This window comes from Emydura macquarii, unplaced genomic scaffold (genome assembly GCF_026122565.2).
Source record: "Emydura macquarii macquarii isolate MOO-44397 ecotype Brisbane River unplaced genomic scaffold, CSIRO-AGI_Emac_v2 contig_691, whole genome shotgun sequence".
NCBI classification, from domain to species: domain Eukaryota; kingdom Metazoa; phylum Chordata; order Testudines; family Chelidae; genus Emydura; species Emydura macquarii.
The window spans coordinates 12,599,126-12,619,807 of NW_027130828.1; the positions used below are offsets into that span (position 1 = coordinate 12,599,126).

The window sequence follows — 20,682 nt, forward strand, 5'->3', positions numbered from 1 at the left end:
TAAATAAATTTCCCTAAATGCTGCCGATTTTAGAAAGAACAGGACTTGTGCCTTACTGCACCCCAGGAGCTGTGGGGGAATAAGCTTGGGGCTCAGGACTAGAGGGAGAGAATAATTTCTTGATAGCTATGTTCCAGGGATGTGTAACCCATTAAGATTTGCCACTGCAAGTTGTGTGCCTGGGGTTTTACGTTCCTTTTTACTGGTGCAGTGGAGAGAGACTAGCTTTTTAATCTTGCAGTGTTTAGTCTGGCCAGTCTCCTGTCCACCCTCCTTACTCGTCACATGATTTGTATGATCTTACTGAGTACTCACTGTTCAGTGGTCCTGATGAGCTCCGCCTCTGTACCAACCCCCTCATCTGCAGTCTTCATACCCTTGTATTTGGCACAGGCTCCCCTTGCTGTTTTGCAGTTATTTATCACCTGGAATGATTCTTTTGAAACTGCAAAAAATGAGCAGGTTATCTAGCACGGGGACTAGTTAGCAATTACTACACTGTTCCCTATATCAGTTTAATGCTTTACCACAGCTGCAAGGGTTTTTTACACCACTCAGTTTAATTGCCCAAGAAGTAACGGCTGGAATGTCTGGTTTTTGCTGCCTAATACAAGAAGCACTGCAGGCTGCGTTTCAGCTGTGTCTCTGGAATGTGAAAAGTTCATACTCAATCCTGTTAATTTGCTCAACGATTTCAGTTCTCAAAGGTTGAGGGTGACAAAAAGTGTAATTTCTCCCATGCAGAAAGGCAAGGGGCTATTGCAGGGTTGCTTATTTGTAGCCAGCCCTTGTCCTCAGCTGGGGGGAGCTTTGAAACAAGATGAGTCACTGCTCATTCCTGCAGGGTCACTTGGGGAACTGGAGATGGCAGCTGCTGTGGGTTCTAGTGACTGGGGAAGGAGGAAAGATGCCATTACAAGCAATCCAATCCGTGCCTCTGGAGCAGCCCCGTTTTTGCTGCCGTGCTCTTCCTCCCCCCACCCATTCTTGCCACGTTCACTAGCTGTGGCAATGAGTTCACTGAAACACACTGCAAACTTCCTCAGTTAAGAAGATTGTTTTAAAAACCAGCTTAAAAAGTAAAAAGGCAAATGAACTCTGAGACTGAATTTAACTCTCTAGGGTTGCATGGTGGAAATGTAAGGGATTCATCTGGCACCCATTGGAGTGGGAAACAATAGGTCAAAGGGTCTCAAACTTTTATAGTGTGGGCTCCATCTTAATAAAATGGTTTATAGGTCACCTCTTTCCATGCTCACCACATCCTAATTGCAGGACATCCCCGTGCAACTACTACATGGATTATAGAGAGTCTGTCACTTCTTGGTCCCTTTGGTAGAATGGTGTTTTGTGGGAGTCCCCAATTCTATATGCAAGTATCTTGGTGCTAACTGAACTTCCCTATAAGCATCCTGCCCTTAACTGGTTTTATTTTTGTAACCCTAATATCAGGTGTTCTTCTCTTGATATGAACAAAACTTTCTTCTGTTAAATCTGGATTAGAAAACCTACTAATGCATACAGCAGTGGCACAGATTAGTGCAGTGAAAGAATTCCAGCGAGGCCTGATTTACTAAGAGGATGAAACCCAAAGGGGCTTGGCTAGATTTCTACACCCAAGGCATAATGTCATCCCTTGCACAGATGGCTATCTGAAGACAAGCAGTGTGTCTAGTTCTGCACTAACAAAGTGAGAGACAGTCCCTGCCAAGAATATTACAGCCTAATTTCAGGTTAATATTCAGCAGATAAACTATGGAAATATTGGTGTGTAACTTCAGTTGTTAGTGTGAATGGGCCTTGCTGAACAGCAAATCATAATTGGAAGCTGCCTGTCTTCACACATTCTATTTCAGGCTTAGGCATTAACAAGAAGGTTGGTTTGCAAGAATTGTTACTCAGTTGTTCCAACCAGATTTGTTAACTTTAAAAAAACTTCATTGCTTGGGCTGAGAGAGCACGAGAAACTTCAACCTAAAAGGATAATTTAAGGGATTTAAAAGAGGGGTCTAGTATGGAATGATTCTTTTGATTTATGTTTATAGTTGTGGTATCACAGAGAAGCCAGGAAATCTGCAGCTCAGATTCTCATAATGTCTGAGGCTTAAAGAATTGTCAACTTTTATTGCAGTGCAATGGTAATATTTTAAATGGCTAAATATAATCTTCCTTGTGTGACTTTTATTGCTCTTCTGTAACTTTAAACAAATCCCTTGTAGTTTCTTAACTTGAGTCTATTGGAACTGTTATTAGGTACCTTTTCCAGACCTGAGGAAGAGCTCTGTGTGGCTTGAAAGCGTATTTCTCTCTCTCTCTCTCTCTCTCTCTCCAACAGAAGTTGGTCCACTAAAAGGTGTTACATCACCCACCTTGTCTCTTTAATATCCTGGGGCCGACACAGCTACAACAACACTGCTTAGTCAAGGCATTACAAAAAAGTATTCTTCCTGTTCCCACTTCTTTCCTGTAGACTGGGCTTCTGAGTAGAGTAAAATCCAAACCACAACTTTCTTGACCCATTCTTAGACTGTTGTAGGAGAGTGTGGTTTTCCCTGCAACTTCATAGTTGGTATCACTTCCTCTTTACTTCCTAACCTCACTCTTGTTTCCTTTAATGCAGAAGCAGTTAAAAATAGTCACTTGGCGGGGGTGCTGTGGAGTCACAAGGCCTGTACATTGCATTTGAGACTCAGCAGATAGTGCTTGTAATGTGAAGTCTCCTACAAACTTAGAGACTAGCTTCAGACTTGACCTTGTCTCCTGCTTTTCTGCATAATGTTTCATGATGTGAATTATTACATTAGTGATTAAGTGGACTTATGTTAATAAATACATGGATACAATATTACATGCCCATCCTTACAAACTCACCTGCAAAATGGCTTGCCATTTCTTACAGCTTATAACTACTTTGCTAGTTTCACATAAAACATCTGCAGAACTGTATAATTTCCTGTAGATGATTCTCTGTAGTCAGAAGTTAAAATCCTGATGATAGATCACCGTAACCAAAATCAGCTACATACAGTAAGTAACTTTCCCTACTCCTTAGGAGGTTTCTAGGGGAAAATATTCTCCCCAACTCCATTCTTCCTTTTTCTAGCATTATTTTTGGCTATGCTCACAATTTTCCAGGATCCAGGGGACAATACTTCCATTTTCAGCAACTCTCTTTAATATGGCAAGGCCACTTAAATCAAGATGGAGCATTGCATGCTGGGACCTGTAGTCTCTGGGTCACATTCCCATATTAATACTTCTGTAGTGGCATTTATCTGAAGATATCAAAACATTTTACAGTTTAGAAGAGAAACCAGAAATCTTCTCTCTCTTGCAATCCCCTGCTGTATCCACTAGGCCATGCATCCTCTCATAGGACCATCTAAAAGCCACATACAGAACTCTGGCTGAATTTGACCAGCTGGCTGCACTTTAACCACTGCATGTTACGTCCTTTGGAAAGAGAAGGAGCCAGGAAGGCTTTGTAAATGTGTGCCATGGTATTGTAGTTAAAGCCACACGGCAGAAGTGCAATGCAACACTAAGCAGCTATTGTCGCTACAGATGAGACTATGATAGACTAGCTGCATGCCCCTCCCTCCCTTTAGAGGTCAATTCAGTTGTGGCTAAGGACAGCTGGCCTCTAGCTTATGAAGAGCCATCTGCTCTATTGACAGAGGATATAGATTCAGCTGCAGCTGCTGAGTCATAAGCAGGTATGTGTGATTCTTTTCCTTTTTCAGGTTTCTGCATGATAAAGAGGCCATGGCAGGGTTGTGGACGTGGTTTAGATGCCCAGAGCTGGCACATCTTTTTGAATATGGTCCTCTTCAATCCGTTGGTACCTGGCTAATGCAGTCTCATTCTGGAGGCTGCAGTCAGCGCTTTTCTGCAGGACTGTCTGGCTGCATGCAAAAAAATCCTCTGGTTGCACACGCTCCTATTGGGCTAAGATTGCTGGTTTGAATAATGAACATGTTAGTGTCGGGAGAGGTGATTGGTTGGGCACTGCTGCAGTGAGATGCAGGCTGGATACTCAGGGTTTCGGCTCACTTGATGTGCGCTAGATGAGCCAGGGAGAGCAGGTTAATTGGTCGCTCTGAGCAGCTTCCCAGAGTGAAAGAGTCCATTTTAGTTTTCATATTAAGCTCAGCATCTTGGTGTGTCTGGCCAGACTTCCTGTAAAGCTCAGTATCTTAACTTCTCCATGCTAGAGGTCTTGAGCTTTATCTATTGCCATGAGCTCTGGCTCTCATACAGTGAACTGCTTGTCAGGCCAGGCATGATAGCAGTAGCAGCAATTTCAAAAAGCAGAAATCAGCTGCAGGAATAGTCTGTAAAGAAACTGATCCTCTGGAGTTACTGGCTTGTACCTCTTTCTGGCTGCTGTGCAGAGCGGATTCCCAGTCTGGAGTGCTTGGTAGTGCAGTCACATCCTTGGCAGCAGACAGCCATTCATTGCAGGGTTTCCTTGACTGGGACTTTCAGTGGAGCAGCCATGCTACAGACCCTCTGGCATTTTCTGTCTAGTCTCTTTACCAGGGCCATGTGCCACGGTCCTGCAAAAGGAAAAGCGAATGAGGCCAGAGAGACGACCACAATTCCAGACTCAGGGGACCAAGGGCCAAACCTGTTGGGGAAGCTACAGGACAGAGGGGCTGATCCCATTGAAAGGAGACCAACTATCTTACTGGTGGTTGGACCTGCGGAGCATTTTCCAAAGGTAATGGGGCTTCTGAGGTTCCTGAAGAGGGGCTGGCCTGCATTGGGTTGCACATGCTTTGACTTATTTGAACAAAAGGTATTGGGGGGAGAGTTGATGGAGGGGTGGCGGGGCTAGCAAAAAGGAGGGAGAGGGATCCTGGGTGTGGGCTTGCTAGAAGTGTAAGGCAGGAGAAAGGATTGGGGGCAATGATTCTTACCTGGAAAGAGCTGCCAGTATTCCTCATGCCCCCCCCCCCCCCCCCCGCAAAATATTTTGAAGGGTGACCTCTCTAGGGAAACTGCTTTTTTGGGGGCAAGCTTGAACATTTTAGTCCAAAGGTTCCCTGGCATCTGAAAGAATAGGCTTAGTCCAAGAAGGCAAGGAACAGTAATGTGAGCTAAAGGTGAGATTCATGTACCTCCACCTCTGCACGGGGGACTGGTTAAGGGTTAAGAGAACACTTCAAAAAATGTCTTGGAATGTGTGGGGTGATGCCTCAGGAGATGCAAGTGAAAGCAGGGTATTTTGAGCAAGCAAGAAGAGCCTGAGAGGATTAGCCAAATGGCACACAGACCTGGAGTCTGTAAGAGGCAGGAGGATTTACACCTTGGAAATGAAGAATAGCTTCACACAGGAGAGGAGGTTAGAAAAAGAACACTGCAACTGGAATGAAGATTGAAACTTCTGAGGAGGGGGAGAGTGGGCGTGGGGAGCAGGTACAATAGATGGAGAACAAAAGGCGACTCTTTGGGTCTGCGGCAGATAGACAAAGGCTGTTGAACAGTACGTTAACGTACAATAATCTGGGATCATGTGACCGTATCGGCTGGGTGCGATTTTAGGTCTCTTCATTTGGTTATTTAGCTATTTAGAGAGGATGCCACTGGTCTCTGTTGTAGACCAATGTAGAGCTGGGGAGTAAAAAGCAGTAAGGCTGTGATTACATATGGCTTGTTACAAAGGGAGTGGCCCTGTCACTGGGGAAGAGGGGGTCAGGCAGGTACAAGCTCTGCAAGGGATTGGAGCAGGGCAGGGAAGGACGTTGAGCCAGGTGGCTGGGCTCCCAGCAGGGATAATGATAGGTGGCTTGCTGCAAGTTCCAGTTTACCAGGCAGGGAACCAGGTTTTGCTGCTGTTGTAAAAGCCTTCCTTGTTCATGTAACTGCAATCAACAGTCTGGGATTAACTGGTGGAGGCGATTGTAATCTTTTCTGCCTCAGGCATTGGATTTGTGGATTTGTGGTTGAATTTGTGGTCTGTTCCAGGGGATGGGATATTCCCTGCCTGCGTCTGACTGAGAAATCTGCAGAGATTTATGCCTCTTCGCTGGCTGTTCAGTGATGGGAAACGTGTACCATTTTTAAAGGAGAGAAATGCATGAATATGGAATGGAGAGAAGATAGGAAGGAGAAAGAGAAAAGCCAGTGAGGAGCTAATGAGGCTGTGAGGGGGAGCCTGGAATGAGTGGGGTTAAAGATCTCAAGTGCATTTTCTAGGAGAGTAATGGGTCCTCTGCCTCTGAGAGGATCAGTCTGCCTCTCCAATTAAATGTAGCCTTTTTGAGAGTGGGTCTGAAGCTGATGTCTGTCTCTTTCCTTCCCCATGTGACACATCCCTGTGACCTTGGGAGGCTGCTTCCTGGAGAGAGAATTAACTCAGCCTTGAAATCTTTGGGAGGGGAGAAGAGCTTAGCTGAGCACTGAGGAGCTTCTAATTTACCTTTGCTGGCATGTAGGGGGAACGGTTTGGTTAGAGCTTAGGGTATGGGAGGCAGAGATAGGAAAAAGAACCCAGCTGTGCCACTGAATGTTGGTGATCTGGGTGAGACGCCCAATCCCTCTGCCTCTGTTTTCCATTTGTAAAAGTGCCTTGAGCACCTCAGCTGATATACAGGTACGAAATATTTATTATGCCTGAGAGCTAGGTACTGTGGTGGCTTCATTTGTAGTAACAAATCTGGCAGATTCCATAGACCAGTGTGAATCGCTTCTCTTCATTCCTGTGGTGCTTGCCTTACAGTTGAATAGGCTTTGATGTGCTGGCTACTTGGAGGTGGTTATTGAACCATCAGGCTATTTCTCTCTCTCACTCTCACTCACTCACTCACTCACACACAAAGTTGATGGGCATGGGCATGTGATGTGCTGGCAAGCTTACAGTGTGTGCACAGTAAATTCCTGCCAATGACATCACCACCAGGATCTGCCACTCGACCTGGTTGTCGTGGTGGAAGAGGTCAGCTTCCCTGGAGTTTAGTTACCTTCATGTGAAATATTTATCTTTCACTGTCCACTTCCCTGTAGCCTTGGCTAGCTGCTATTGTTCTTGAGTTTGCTGGGGACTATATTGAATTAACAAATGATTAACTGCCCTCTTCATACACCTGTCCACTCCTTGACGTTTGTGTCCTGTTAGGACTTTCTGTCCTGTACAATGAATTTTTCACTTCTGGAAGGTGGAGTATAATACAAAGTCAAAAGAAATTACCAGCCAGGACCTATTTATTCCTTTGCTGAGCAGTAGTGGGACACAGTGTTTCTCAGACTGGTCCACCAAGCTACTTCTGCCACAATGGAAAAGCATGTTAGCCTTTAAGCTGACACTTGCCGTGCGTTGTGGCCCAGTCCAGCACTTAAGAATTCCAGAGACTTTTTTTAACCAACTAAATTAAAAAGAACCAAACCCCTCTGTTGTCCTTGTGTAGTTGCTTCATGTGTCTGGGCGGAGTTTTTTGATGTAAATTCAACTGCAGTCTGACTAATGGAGGGCACTAAAATTGGAGGTGACGCATATGCACGGGAGCTAGAAGCTGAAGGTATGTCTATACTGCAGGAAGATCTGTGGCATGGCTGCGGCTGGCCCGAGTCAGCTGGCTTGGGCTGTAGGGCTAGAAATAGACGTGTAGATTTTTGGATTGGAGCCCAGGCTCTGACTAGTAAGTGCGGAGGGTCTCGGGGCCCAGTCTCCAGGCCAATCCCAAACATTTACACTGCTACTTTTAGCCCCACAATCTGAGCCCCATGAGCCAGAGTTAATTGACCCATGCTCTGAGACTCAGTGCCACTGGGTTTTTATTGCAGTGTAGACGTACTCTAAGTAACCAGGAAAGGTTTGGGCTGAGGGGTCTTCAAGTAGCTTAGATGTCAAGCCTAATGTCATGCATCTTCCAGGGAGAGGAAATGAATAGCATAGATATCAAATGGGGAGGACGTTAAAGCAGGTATATGTTCATCTTGTCTCCTTAGTACTAGCCTATTATTGCCTTTTCATGTAATCAAACACTAGAGTTTCACCTGGGAATGCTTGGGATGAGGCATCTACAAAAGACTCTCTAGCTTAAGAGGCCGTGAAAGGGAGGAGTCTTGAGAATTGTGGGGTTGCGGATACTCTTGCATTCAGTCATGTTGTGACTTGCAATCTTGGTACTATGTCCTTTAGTGGTGGTCTTCCAAAAAATAGGCCCCTGTAAACAGGAATGCACAGAGCAATCTTTAACGTTCAAATAAGATGTCGCAACTGGTAACTGTTGCTAGGGTTTGTTTTTTATGTCAAGTGCTGTTTTATGAATGAATTTGAAAGTAAGTTGCATCTGTCTTGATGGCAAATCAAGGTCAGTCCTTTCGTAGCAGAATGAAGCTGGATCCTGGCAGCGCTCTTTCCTAGGAAGGGCTGGTCTCAGGGGTAGACAGTGACAGGACGTTCACTGCAAGAAAAGAGTAGGTATGGACCTGTCACATGACTCGTACCTCCTGCAACTCATCCATCCTGCTATCTGGAAAGGAAATTGGTGGAAGGAATAGTTTAGGTAGGAGCAAGGCAAGGATATTGTAGAGTTTAGCAGTGAAGAAGCAGCAGAATCTGTTGGCCTAAGGTAGGTATCTTGTGTAGCTTTTAGCTTTTCACTGTATTTCTAGAGTCCAAGTAGTTGAATGATTGCCTGAATGATGGGACAGCTCAACCTCACGTACCGCCAGGTGTATGGAGAGTGGGCTGGACGGTGGCACTGCTGAAGTTTTTAAAAGGCCGTACTTGGCTTCACTGTTTAAAGGATGTAGAAATTAGTTTTTTCCCCTTTTAATAGTACCTCAGTATCACAGGTCTCTGCTTTACAGAGCAATTTGCTTTGATACCTCTAGCCTTCCAGCTTCTTGGAATGGAATCTAGACACTTGATTTTTGGAATCTAGACACTCTCCTGCTTTGCCTTCATTTGTATAATGCAGTTTCTGGTGTAAACTCCAGTTGCACTCCATCTCATTTTCTTAGTTCATTGTCCTGTAATACTGTAATACTCAGCTTAAAAATGGATTTCTTGGCCTCCTTTCTTCTCTTCTCTACTTTGACGTAGGGTGGTGGGCGTTTCTTCCCCCAATTGCAGCTGGAGACAATGGACAAAACAATGCAAGTGTAGGTGGATTTCATTGGGAAAAGCTGCGTTGTGCTGTCATAGCAACTGTGGTATCAAGTGGCTGTAACAAAGAATGACGTCTGGGAATCCAAGAACCTGTGTGTGTGTGGTGGTGTGGGGGGATTCTCAATCACTGTGTAGTGGAGTAGATCTCTGAAGGGAAAAGTCAGTTCAATTGGCCTGTAGGAGGCATTTGCCTTTGACTCTCTGGGTTGGGCTGATGATTATGGCAAAGGTTGGTCTTTGAGCGAGTGTGGGGAAGTAGGGGTGCACTATTGGCTTGTAAATCACACCAGCTACTGCAGCTGACCTCTGAGAGGATCCTGTTCTTTGTGCAGATAGATGTCCGAGGGGAGTAGGTTAAGCTTGGTTAAGTGATAGTGAAATAAAGGGACGCAGTGGGGTGTGATGCTTCGGGGAGGAGTTAAGAAAGCTGTACTAAAGCCAAGCTTTTGGGGGCTGAAGTTGGGAAGAACACTAAATGTTGCTTAATAGATCATGACTTGCTTTAGTAAATTCCTCAAATTAAAGCCCTAGGCTAAATATTCTCAGCACATGTAACTGGTTTGCTACTCCATGATCGTCTTGTAAAGACTCATTTTAAAATTGCACCATAATTAACAAAATAGCAATGAAAGGCCTAAATGTGTTTTTTGGACACTAGGATGTGGGGGAGAGAATGCTTGAACTGGTTTTTAAATTGGTTCTGGCATACAGTTTGCCTGGCCAGTGTGGACAGAGCATAATCATTAGCATACTATTACTTTAGCAAGATAAACTGTTTGCTGAGCTGGTTTAAACTAATTCAGCAAATGCACTTCCTTTTCTCTAATGCAGGTTGATAATAGTGCTTTGAGAAGCTGGAAATTAAATGCTGATTCTTGCATCCATTTCTCTTCTCGTAGCCTTTCTATGGCATGTTTTAGGGACAGGGACTCGACTAACTTGCGGTTAAACTAAACTGCATTCTGGTAATGCAGAGGATTATGTGAAGCAATTAATAGTCCTATAACTGATTACAGAATGCTGTGCTGGTGTGTTTTTTGTTGTATTTTCTCTGTCTGAATACTGCAATGCCAGGGAATATTTAGTACTCACACACCAAAGTGGTGTGTTCAGAAGCCTGTAGTCATATCTGTGCTCAGCAAAGGATGTGTCAGAATCCTCACACCACACCCTATTTGTCAGCCTGACCAGCCCTACAATGCTCCATGCCCCTGTAATGAAAGCATTAAGTGGCTTAATTATAGATGGGAGAACCAGGGAAAAACGCTGTGTCCCCCCAGACCATTTTACAGTGTAAGCTGTAACTGGACAAAATGTTTTTTCATGTTTTCCCATCTATAATAAACCACTTACTATGTACGCATGTGAGCTTACACCTCTGCTCCATAGATGGCTAGTTAGACTTTAATTTGTCTCAAAATTTGACATGGAAGTTTTGAAGTGTATACTCGACCTTAATCTGAAGCCTGCTTTTGACTGTGGCTTCCTGCAAGTCTATCTCAGTGGCATACATCTTCTCCAAATTTCTCCTGGCTTCCTTTTCTCAATGTCCCTTAGAACAGGGCTGCAGCATTATTAATCTGTTTGAGCATACAGGAGATGCTCACTCATGGCTGACATCATCAAACTCTTAACTATTTCTCTGAAGATTGTTCATAATCAGAGAGCTAATTATTCTTTTATTATGCCACAGCCGCCTTGAAATATGGGACTTTTGGGGTCTCATGGTGACTGGAGATTTTGAATGTGGTATGAAGGCAGTGGGTTATGGAGTGTCCTGTCTCCTATGCATCTTTTAGAGGAAGTGAGAATATCATTGGAATATTGCTGGAGGTGGGGTGGGGGCAGACTCCAGTTCCTTCAATCCTCTAGTATTATCATCTGTGGTACTGAGCAAAGGCCAGAGTCAGCATTGGATGCCATTGTGCTGTGTCCTGGGAAGAGACGGTCCCTGCTCCAAAAAATCTAGTCTAATCTAAAGCAAAGAGCATCCAGTGAGTATTAGGAATGGGGAAGGCAGAAGCTTCTCCTTGATGCTCTTGCAGCTGTCCCTCTCTACCCACTTAGAAATGTATTGGTGCCTGTCCCAGCCCCAGTGCTGTAGGTACTGCATGTGACTGTCCTGGCTGCATCCAGGAGACCAGCTCAGTTGAGGAGGGAGAAGGGATTAAGCGTGGGGGACAGAAGGGTTAACTCTTCTGGTGAGAATGTGACGTGGAGCCTCTTGGGCTTTACAGGGAGCCTGGAGTTGAGCAATTGGAAGCAGCTCACATGCCTCGTCACAAAGCCAGTGTCTGGTTGACTAATTGTGTGGTATTGCACAAGGAGAGCTTGCCATTTAAGCAGAAGGGCAGGGCTTGAACAGCCAATGGCAGCTGCGCACAGACAGCTCATAGCCATGTGTCATGAGACTTGCCGGCATTTCCTCTCCACCGCACACTGAAACTAGAAACTAGCTCCGGCCGGTGATCCCAGGTCGTTTTCCATCCTTTTGTGGCTGTGCCGGTCAGCACCTGAGTCGCTGGCTCAGAAACATGCTCTGCCTGTGTCTGTATGTGCCGGTGTTTGGGGAGTCCCAGACAGAGTTCGAATACTTTGAGTCAAAGGGGCTCCCTGCCCAGCTCAAATCTATCTTCCGCCTGAGCCTCTTCATCCCTTCGCAGGAATTCTCTACCTACCGCCAGTGGAAACAGGTATGGCTGGGAGTAGGGTGGCAGCAAGGAGGGTGGGGGTGCAGTGGGAGAAAGTGGTGTATCAAGATCTGAACTAGTTGGCTTGGCTAGTGGATGGGAAACAAGCTTGCTGTGGCCCCTGCTGCTAATATCTATAGTCAGAGGCATGGGCTGCCGTCCTCTCTTCCACTGCCTCTTTGCAGGGGCTTCTGACGGCAGCACAGGGCAGTTGTCTTTCTTTCTAGGCTACCTCCCTCCCTCACCTTGAAAATGGGAGTCAGTTGTGTGTGTGGATACTTGGGACATGGGAGCCAAATAACCCTTCTCTTCAGCAGCTGTTTTAGGTAGCTTCCCCCCATATTTCACCCTTGCTGAATTTAGGAGATCTTGAGTAAACCAGCTGACTAACGGGACGATATCCTAGTGGACTCTGCGAGGGAAGAAGTTGGGGTCTCTTTTCTTTACTTTGCCGTATCTGCCCGTAGACAGTCTCTGTGGGATGGCAGTGCTAATCCCACCTGGTTATCTTCCCCATCCTCCATATGACTTGTCTTCCCCCCCTTCTTGTGCACTAGCATCCAGCAGCATGGACACATCTAGGTCTTGTGTCTACTCTGAAGTTTGAACCTTTTCTCACAATGGGTGCAGCTGAACACATGCTGAGCATTGTTTAGCAGCAAGTGTAGACAAACACAAACTGTTTTCATCAAGGCTTCAGCAACCATATCTAAACCCTGCATGGAAGAGTTCATAGTGTAAGCAAGGCGATAGCATCACTCACAAATATTTCATGTAAAGCTCTCTGCTGCAGAGGGGCCATTTACTAGACTCGCAGGCTCACCCTCTCTCCGCTTCATTGCAGCCCCTTCTGCTCCAACATGCTGCTGCTGCTGCTGGCACTAGCTGCATGTCAGATGGCCATGCTATTAAGGGCTCTGGTGACTGCTTATGTATCCAAGGAGATTGTGTGCCTGGCAGACTTATGCATAAGAACTGAGAGGGGCAAGGGAACAGTATGTTGTAGAGTCACTTGATTCAGGTGGTCATGGAAAACACTAGCAGCTTAACATACCTAAAGTTGCAAGCATAGCTGTGCGAATGCTGCATTCTGCTACAGAATACAAAATAGAAATTACTGTAGTGATTCCTGTTTGCCTCTGAAGGTAAGTAGGCAGGTGTGGGTACTCACCCACATACACCCCCGTTAGCGTACACCCCCTGCTAGGGTGTCCAGTTAGCAAATGTGAAAAACTGGGACATTTTTTTGGGGGCTGAGGGGGATATAGTTGCATATATAAGGCACTGCCCCTAGTATTGGGGCAGTCCTGTTAATATTGGGATGTCTGGTCACCCTACCCCCCTGCACAAGTAGGCAAAAATCCCAGCACTGCTCTTGATGTAAGCTGGGTGCTGTGACTTGAGAAACAGTTTGCATCCTTCATGGCTTAGTGAATCTTTGGGTAATTAACTTGGTAAGCCTGAATCAGGTAGAAACTGCCTAACTGTGATTGTTCCTGTTACCCCCATCTCCTCTGTGAAAACTGTTGTGAAGTATCCTAGGAAGAAGGGAGCCTTTTAGTTCTCCTGATTGTTTTATGGAGGCTGTGAATCTCCCTGGCCATGAACTGGTCAGGGATTATCAGCTAGAGGGAAGCCTGGATCAGCTAACTGACACTGATCTGCTGACATGCCAGAGGTGTTTGTCTATCTTTAGCCTGCAAGTTGAATATTGGGCCCCATCTGTGTCCTGTGACTGCAGACTAGGAACACAGTGGGCATATCTATAAGGTCACTGTGGTTCAGATTAGCATTTTATTTTTTTAAGACTCTCAGAAATGAAAGGAATGATTCTGGATTGCGCTGGAACCAAAATTGACCAGTTGGGGGTGTTTGTCTGACTTTAGTAACCTTAAATGTAGTGGCCACGTGTGTGTAGCCATTTATTGGATTTAAAACTAAACGGTGTATCTTGATTTAAATGCATTTTAAATACTTCCATTTCCACCTGCCTTACAAATGAATGAGTTAGGTACTGGTAAGTACAGGACTTGTTAAAGGGTCTGATATCTCGGAGTCCAGAACTGAGTTCTGTTACAATAATAGCCACCTGCTGTTTGCAGAGAAAATAATTAGCATAATTTATAATCCAGAAGGTAGGTAGGGGAAGTAGAGAACATGACTGGACTGAGTCACTCATTACTTGGTGTTGGTCATTGTTGGCTCCTGTAGACTGTGCAAGGCAGTTAACCAATGTGGAGTGGAGCAGGAACTGACTGACCCAAATTGCTCTGTGCAGGCTGGCTCTCCCCTACCCAGTTAATAAGCAGCTATGGGTCCATGTGCAGGGCAGGCTATGTGCTATTACCTCATGCTGGAATGAGTTGAGGGGTGAGAGCACTGTATGCCAAGGCTTTCTAACTTTCCCAAGTGCTTGGGCTAGATTCCCATCTTGATGTAAGCACTCTGTTCTGCCTGCTGTCCTACAAGAAACCTGCTGTTCAATCTGTCTCTCCCAGGGACCTTGCGCAATTCAGGTCTGCACAAGTCTATAGCTGCGGGGTGGCTCAACCAGGTCATGCTGGCATCACAGCAGCTTTTATCACTAACACTGTCCATGGGAGGTGGACCTCACTTTGGCAACAGGCTCTTGCTGTCTGGGATTGGTTATTTCCAATGGTGGCTTTCTTTTTCATGCGTCGTGGGGGAGAAGGGCAGGGACTCTGCTTTAACTAGGAAGCTTGAATTGGGAGGGGGAAAATCTGATTGAGTTCTATGATCCAAACCTCCTGCAGTTCTAGTGCCTCTATCTGAATCTCAGACCCAGGTCCTGGACAATTCTAATATCTGGCATCGAGGGTGGTATATTACTACAGGTCTGACATTTAACTGGCCAAGTATTAGTTGCATATTAATGAGTAATTTTATCTGCATGTCTGATTGACTTGTGAAGACATAAGCCTGGGATCAGTTTGGCCTCTCCTTTCCCTCTATTACTATGCACAAACCCACATTTGAGTGATTGATTGACACAGTTCCATGCTGACCACTTCCTGGGTAAAGCTGACCCCGTTAGGAGGGGAACTCTTCTTAATGCTGCATGTGCCTCCTACCGTCTGTCTAGCTAACTAAGTGTTGCATAGAGAGGGGTCTTAAAGAAGGAAGGTGGGGGTAAATATATCTGAATGAGCAAGGAACTGAGATTGTTTTGATGTCTTCTAAACAGAAAATTGTGAAAGCTGGAGACAAGGACCTGGATGGGCAGCTGGACTTTGAGGAGTTTGTTCACTATCTCCAAGATCATGAGAAAAAATTGAGGCTGGTCTTCAAGAGCTTGGATAAAAAGAATGATGGTAAGGCTCTTTCCATTGGTCATAGATGGATCACTGGCCTCTGCAGGTCAACCTGACAGCCTTTTTGGGTAAATGGGCTCTAAGCTCATTGACTTCTATCTTTGCAGGCCGTATCGATGCCCAGGAGATCATGCAATCCCTCCGGGACCTGGGAGTCAAGATCTCTGAACAGCAGGCTGAGAAAATCCTCAAGAGGTGAGTTTTCAGCTGGCTCCTACACTTAGTTTGCACTTATGAGAAGGAAGTGTAAAGAATGACTTACCTCCCCTTTCCTCTCTGTACACACTGTCTAATGACTGCAGCTCTCCCTCCTCAGACCTGTCACCTCTTACTGCATTCTTGAATCTTCTGTGTATTGTAAACTGTAAGGCTGTAATGCATTATGGAGGCCAAAGAACAGCCACCCATTTGGTCAATGGGCTTGAATCAGACTGGAGGTCCAATAAAGAGCGAGATCGCTGATCAAGTAGAATGCATAAGAACAGTGACTTGTGCTGCTAGATCGACCACTGGACTATCAAAATGGTATTCTGTCTCCAGCATGGCTACCATGTGATGCTTCAGGGGAGGTGGGAATTCCATCTGTGCATAATCATCTTCTAGGTTCCGAGCACTTCAGTTACCCCCTCCCCATTCCATAGAAAGAATGGAGAAGAATGCCTGTAGCCTTTCACCCAAGATCTTGGAGCCTTGCAGTTAAAGACCCTGGTGCTACTTTGCTAGCCGATTGTGGAGAAGGGCATGCACTTGATCATACCAGCATCCCTTGTGCCACTATCCTATCATCCACAGCTTGCTGCTCTGGAGAGGGACTGTTCGTTTTCTACACTGAAATGCTTAGCACTCTGCATATGACACTAACACTGTAACACTTATTTGCCCTGTTTTTCCTCTTTCCTTTGCCATCCTCCCCTCTGTCTGTTTGCCTGTCTGTCAGAATAAGGACAGGCCATTTCTGGGGTCCTGTCACCTAGTAAGTACCTGTTTAACTTTAGTCTATGCCAGTTCCTTATCTTCTCTGCAGTTTCAGAGTTTTGTTGTTCTAACCATGCTGGGAGGGTGCACAACAAATCCTTTGGTGTGGGGAGGGAGGAAATGAGGCATATTCCACCACTCTCTGCATGGCTTGGGAGGGGAGGATTTCCTAGCAATGTCTTGTATCTTTCAACGCTTGTAACACTTTCTAGTAGTTGTCCTGTGAATACTTCTGCTTTGCCGTGAGGGGCGGGGCCCTGAATAACCAAGGGGGAGGTGAGGACTAGTTTCTCCTTCAACGGGGTCCTGTACCCATCTCCTGTTCAATTGCTTGTAATACACTTTTGCAGCATGGATAAAAATGGGACTATGACGATTGACTGGAACGAGTGGCGAGACTATCACCTGTTGCATCCAGTGGAGAACATTCCTGAGATCATCCTGTACTGGAAGCACTCCACGGTAAAAGAAATAAAAAATTCCTCACCAAAGCAGGCCTGATCCTTCCCTAGCTTCTTGATAAGCATGCCACTCCCCCACAGCTCTTATCAAGTCATCATCGTTCTCGTCTTGGTTCAGTAGCTGTCTCCTAGCTCTAGAAGCCTAGTCACTTCCAGCTCCTCTGTTACCTTTTTATTTATCCTTGGCGTGGCTCCTGAAGTCCCTGGTGCAGGTGACAACTGGACCTTCTGAGGGAGGGGAGAGTGAGTGAGCAGGTTGACTTGGATCACAGCTCTGAGAGCTCACACCATACCAGTTCCTGCTAGTTCAGAATCTGCCAATACCAGAAACTGATACAACAGGCACCAGCCCTTCCTTGGAATATTTATTCAGTGTTTTATATACATGTGTAATGAGAGCAGACTGGCTGAGTGCCAGAAGGTTCCAAAAGCTTCAGATCTCTTTCCCCACCCCGGTGCCCTTGGCTAGTCACTTGAATCATTAATGTTAGGCATTTTGTACTGGGGCAGCCAAGGGGTTGGCAAGTCCCCAGCTTCTTGAACTGCAGTTACTAAAATGTGAAGGGTCCCCATGTCCTATAAAACCATGAATGTCATGGAGAAAGAGAATAGGGAAGTGTTATTTACCCTCACATGACCCCTAGTTCTTGTGTTAGCTGATGAAATTAATAGGCAGCAGATTTGTAGCATCTGGCACCAACCCCTGGCATACTGTCAGACTGGTCTGACCCATAATGGCCATTCTTATGTGGTAATAGCTTGAGTGTCCTCTGGCACTGGTAGTTCTTGTATTTGGTGTGATCAAACACATCAGTTATGATTTGCAAACTGGGAATTTGAATAGAAAGCTCATGTTCAGTGTTTTACTGCTATTTATTCATACTATGTACTCACGCTATGGGAAGTTGTAGGTGATTGACAGTGGGACCTCTGAGGACCTGACAAGAAGCTGCCTACCTAGCTCTGTCCTACTATGCACTTCTTAACCTCATTCCTTCCCTTGTAGATCTTTGATGTGGGAGAGAACTTGACAGTCCCAGATGAGTTCACGGTGGAAGAGAGGCAGACGGGCATGTGGTGGAGACACCTTGTCGCGGGTGGAGGTGCTGGTGCAGTGTCCAGAACCTGCACAGCTCCCTTGGACCGGCTGAAAGTGATCATGCAGGTAGGGCAAAACCAAGGACACCTTTGTTTTATCGAGGCGCACATGCTGCTTCCCTTAGTGCACTGGTCCAATGAAATGGATCTTAGCAGCAGACCCGAAACTGTCCCTCCAAATAACTGACCAGTTCTGGTTGGACTCAGTCTCATTAGTTCCACATTGGTGTGCAGCAGCTTTTTGGTCTGTAGCAAATATCACTTCTAGCCATGTAAAAGCCATTCTTGACCTGTTAGTCGTCAGAATAATATGAAAACTTTAGGAGCTGAGCAGCTGAGAGCTGTCACTGGTCCTAGCTAGACTTACAGCCTTGGGAAACTCTTACTTCCATGGAACTGGTTCAAGAGGAGTCACTGGTTTGAGAGCTGCCCTTGAAAGTGGCTGAGTTGACTTGTTGGCAGGGTTGCTGGCTCTAGGCTCACAGGGCAGAGATAAGCGTAATCGATGATAGAAACCAGAGTTACGAAACAGGGATTTTGGACTCTGCAAGCTCAGCAGTGACTGTCCCTGTCTCTTAGCTGAGAAGCCTCTTCTCCCTGGTGCTAGAGCCCATGGGGGAGTGTGCAAGAATGTTACCCTCCCCTCCCTGCTGTGATGGGCCGGGGCTCAGGTGAATTAATCAGTAACTGAGGTCAGACTTAATTCCCCCAGCCCCTCAAACGCCTTGTTTTCCTATTTCTAAATGTTATCTGGTAAGGGTTAAAGCCTCTCTAAATCTCTGGGTACATAAGAAATGCCCTTTGGCCTAGGATTACAGAAACATGGGAGCAGTGGTAATCGGGACCAGAACCAATCAGAGTTCTCCCCCTTCCTCCTTGTCAGGTCCACGCCTCTCGCAGTAACAACATGTGCATCGTTGGTGGCTTTACCCAGATGATCCGAGAGGGTGGGACTAAGTCGCTGTGGCGGGGGAATGGCATCAATGTCCTGAAGATTGCGCCCGAGTCTGCCATCAAATTCATGGCTTATGAGCAGGTAAGGAAAAGGTCGTGTTTGAGCTTGGACCCAAGGCCATGTGGGAGTCGGAGGAGCCTTTCCATCTGAGTGACTGCCCAAACGTGGAACAGATGGTCACCCACCAGTCAGGCTAAATGTATGGTGCCTCTAGGCAGGCTGAAGGCATAAGCTCTCTACCAGTGCCTCTCTCCAGTGGTGGGAACAGTGCCTTTCACACGTCCTTCCATGGCAGAGCGGGAGAAATGGGCAGCATGAAGTGATTGAGTTCACGGCTGGAACAGAGGTGGTGGCCATGCTTCCCCCTCCAGCCTGTGCCAGGCCCAGAGAGTGAAAAGGGAGAGAGCTCCTGGCCTGTGCTGAGGAGGGAAGGTCTTACATCATCCAGCCAGTTGAACAGTCACCACTGCAAGAAGCCCCCCTCTATAATCTTCTTTCTTTGCTTCTGCAGATCAAGCGGTTCATTGGCACCGATCAGGAAATGCTGAGAATTCACGAGCGGTTTGTGGCTGGTTCTCTGGCAGGGGTCATTGCCCAGAGCAGCATCTACCCAATGGAGGTGAGGCTGGTGGCTGGCAGCCTACTCCATGGTATTGGGGTGGGGAGGGAATAGGGCATCATGAGGTGGAGAAATTCAAATGTGGTGTTTTGAGCTGAATGCCAACCGTGGTACTTACTGTGTCGGGTGTTAGAGGCAGCTTTTGTACTGGGTGCCCAAAAGCATTGTCAAGTAATGGGGCTGTAGTAGTGCATGGGATGGAGGTGCTGGCACTCCCTGTGGTGCTCACGTCTCTTAGTAATGGGATTAGCTGTGACTGTTCCTCCTCCTAGTGCTGTCATGGGCATTCATGGTCTGCATGCTCTTGTGGTGTGTGTTAGGTTCTGAAGACCCGAATGGCACTGCGGAAAACAGGACAATATTCAGGCATGCTGGACTGCGCCAAGAACATCCTCTCCAAGGAAGGAATGGGAGCCTTCTACAAAGGCTACATCCCCAACATGCTGGGAATCATTCCATATGCTGGTATTGACCTGGCGGTCTATGAGGTACGGCGCCTGCCTGGCTTCAATGGGGCTTGGACACGTCACGTGCAGCCCAAGCAGGGAGAAATAGTGCCTATTGCTAATGTAGGAGCCCAAAACACTTTGTGTCAAACCTTCCCAGTTAAATTCTGTACGTGCCCCTTGAGATTAACATAAAATGGCCTAGGGGGAACAAAAACCATTCCAGCACAAGGCTTGTGACCATCTGTGGCCCTGCCCTTTCAGTGGGGGGGTGGCAGCAGCAAAGCAACTAACTAGCGTCTTTCACAGATGCTACGGTGGCAGCAGCAGCAGCTCAAGAAAATCTGAGAAGCTAGGATCTTGTCTTCAGCAGTTATTTCTAGTTGATACTGCATAGATCTCCACAAGCTTCCAGCCCCAGCTTCTCTTCCTGTACAGACCAGTTTCTTGTGGCTCCATGCCCTGTTCTTCTCCACTAACCCCTGGCTTATTTCTTTAGACATTAAAAAACGCCTGGTTACAACGCTATGCAGTGAACAGTGCTGATCCCGGAGTATTTGTTCTCCTGACTTGTGGCACCATCTCCAGCACCTGTGGGCAGCTGGCCAGTTACCCCCTGGCTCTTGTGAGAACACGCATGCAGGCTCAAGGTAAGAACTGTTCTGGAATTCTTGAGGGGAGTCTGGACGGCTGCCATGTGTGCGGTGAGCGTGGAACTCGCTGTGCGTATCAGTGGAGGTTGGGAAGACGCATTGCGGAATTCAGGCATATCTTACTTTTCTGTGCAGCTGAACTCTGGGATGTCTGTTTGCCAGGAGTGAGGTGAACTTTGTGACATTCTTGGCCCTAGGCACGTGGACCGAGAGCCCCAGTAACAAAGATGTCCTTTCATTCTCCTAACGTGTGTGCCTGTGTGTGATCACACACTGTCATGTACCTATACCGTCAGGGTAGAACAAGACTTGCCAGCTTGTATGAGTGCAATAAA

General features: G+C 46.4%; 1 protein-coding gene across 6 annotated transcripts in view; it reads left to right on the plus strand.

The window, feature by feature from the left end:
• Positions 1-20,682, plus strand: part of SLC25A25 (solute carrier family 25 member 25) — a 31,394-nt gene that overhangs the window by 8,082 nt on the left and 2,630 nt on the right. Inside the window, exons 1-10 of one of the 6 annotated variants that reach the window (XM_067542141.1) lie at positions 4,499-4,723; positions 15,014-15,140; positions 15,248-15,335; positions 16,078-16,113; positions 16,466-16,577; positions 17,583-17,741; positions 18,558-18,710; positions 19,141-19,248; positions 19,569-19,736; positions 20,194-20,344. In XM_067542141.1, coding sequence (XP_067398242.1) covers positions 4,499-4,723; positions 15,014-15,140; positions 15,248-15,335; positions 16,078-16,113; positions 16,466-16,577; positions 17,583-17,741; positions 18,558-18,710; positions 19,141-19,248; positions 19,569-19,736; positions 20,194-20,344 — 1,327 coding nt within the window. Of the gene's footprint in view, positions 1-4,498; positions 4,724-10,994; positions 11,812-15,013; positions 15,141-15,247; positions 15,336-16,077; positions 16,114-16,465; positions 16,578-17,582; positions 17,742-18,557; positions 18,711-19,140; positions 19,249-19,568; positions 19,737-20,193; positions 20,345-20,682 lie in introns of those variants that run through there. The other 5 variants (XM_067542142.1, XM_067542140.1, XM_067542138.1 and 2 more) reach the window with 5 other exon arrangements.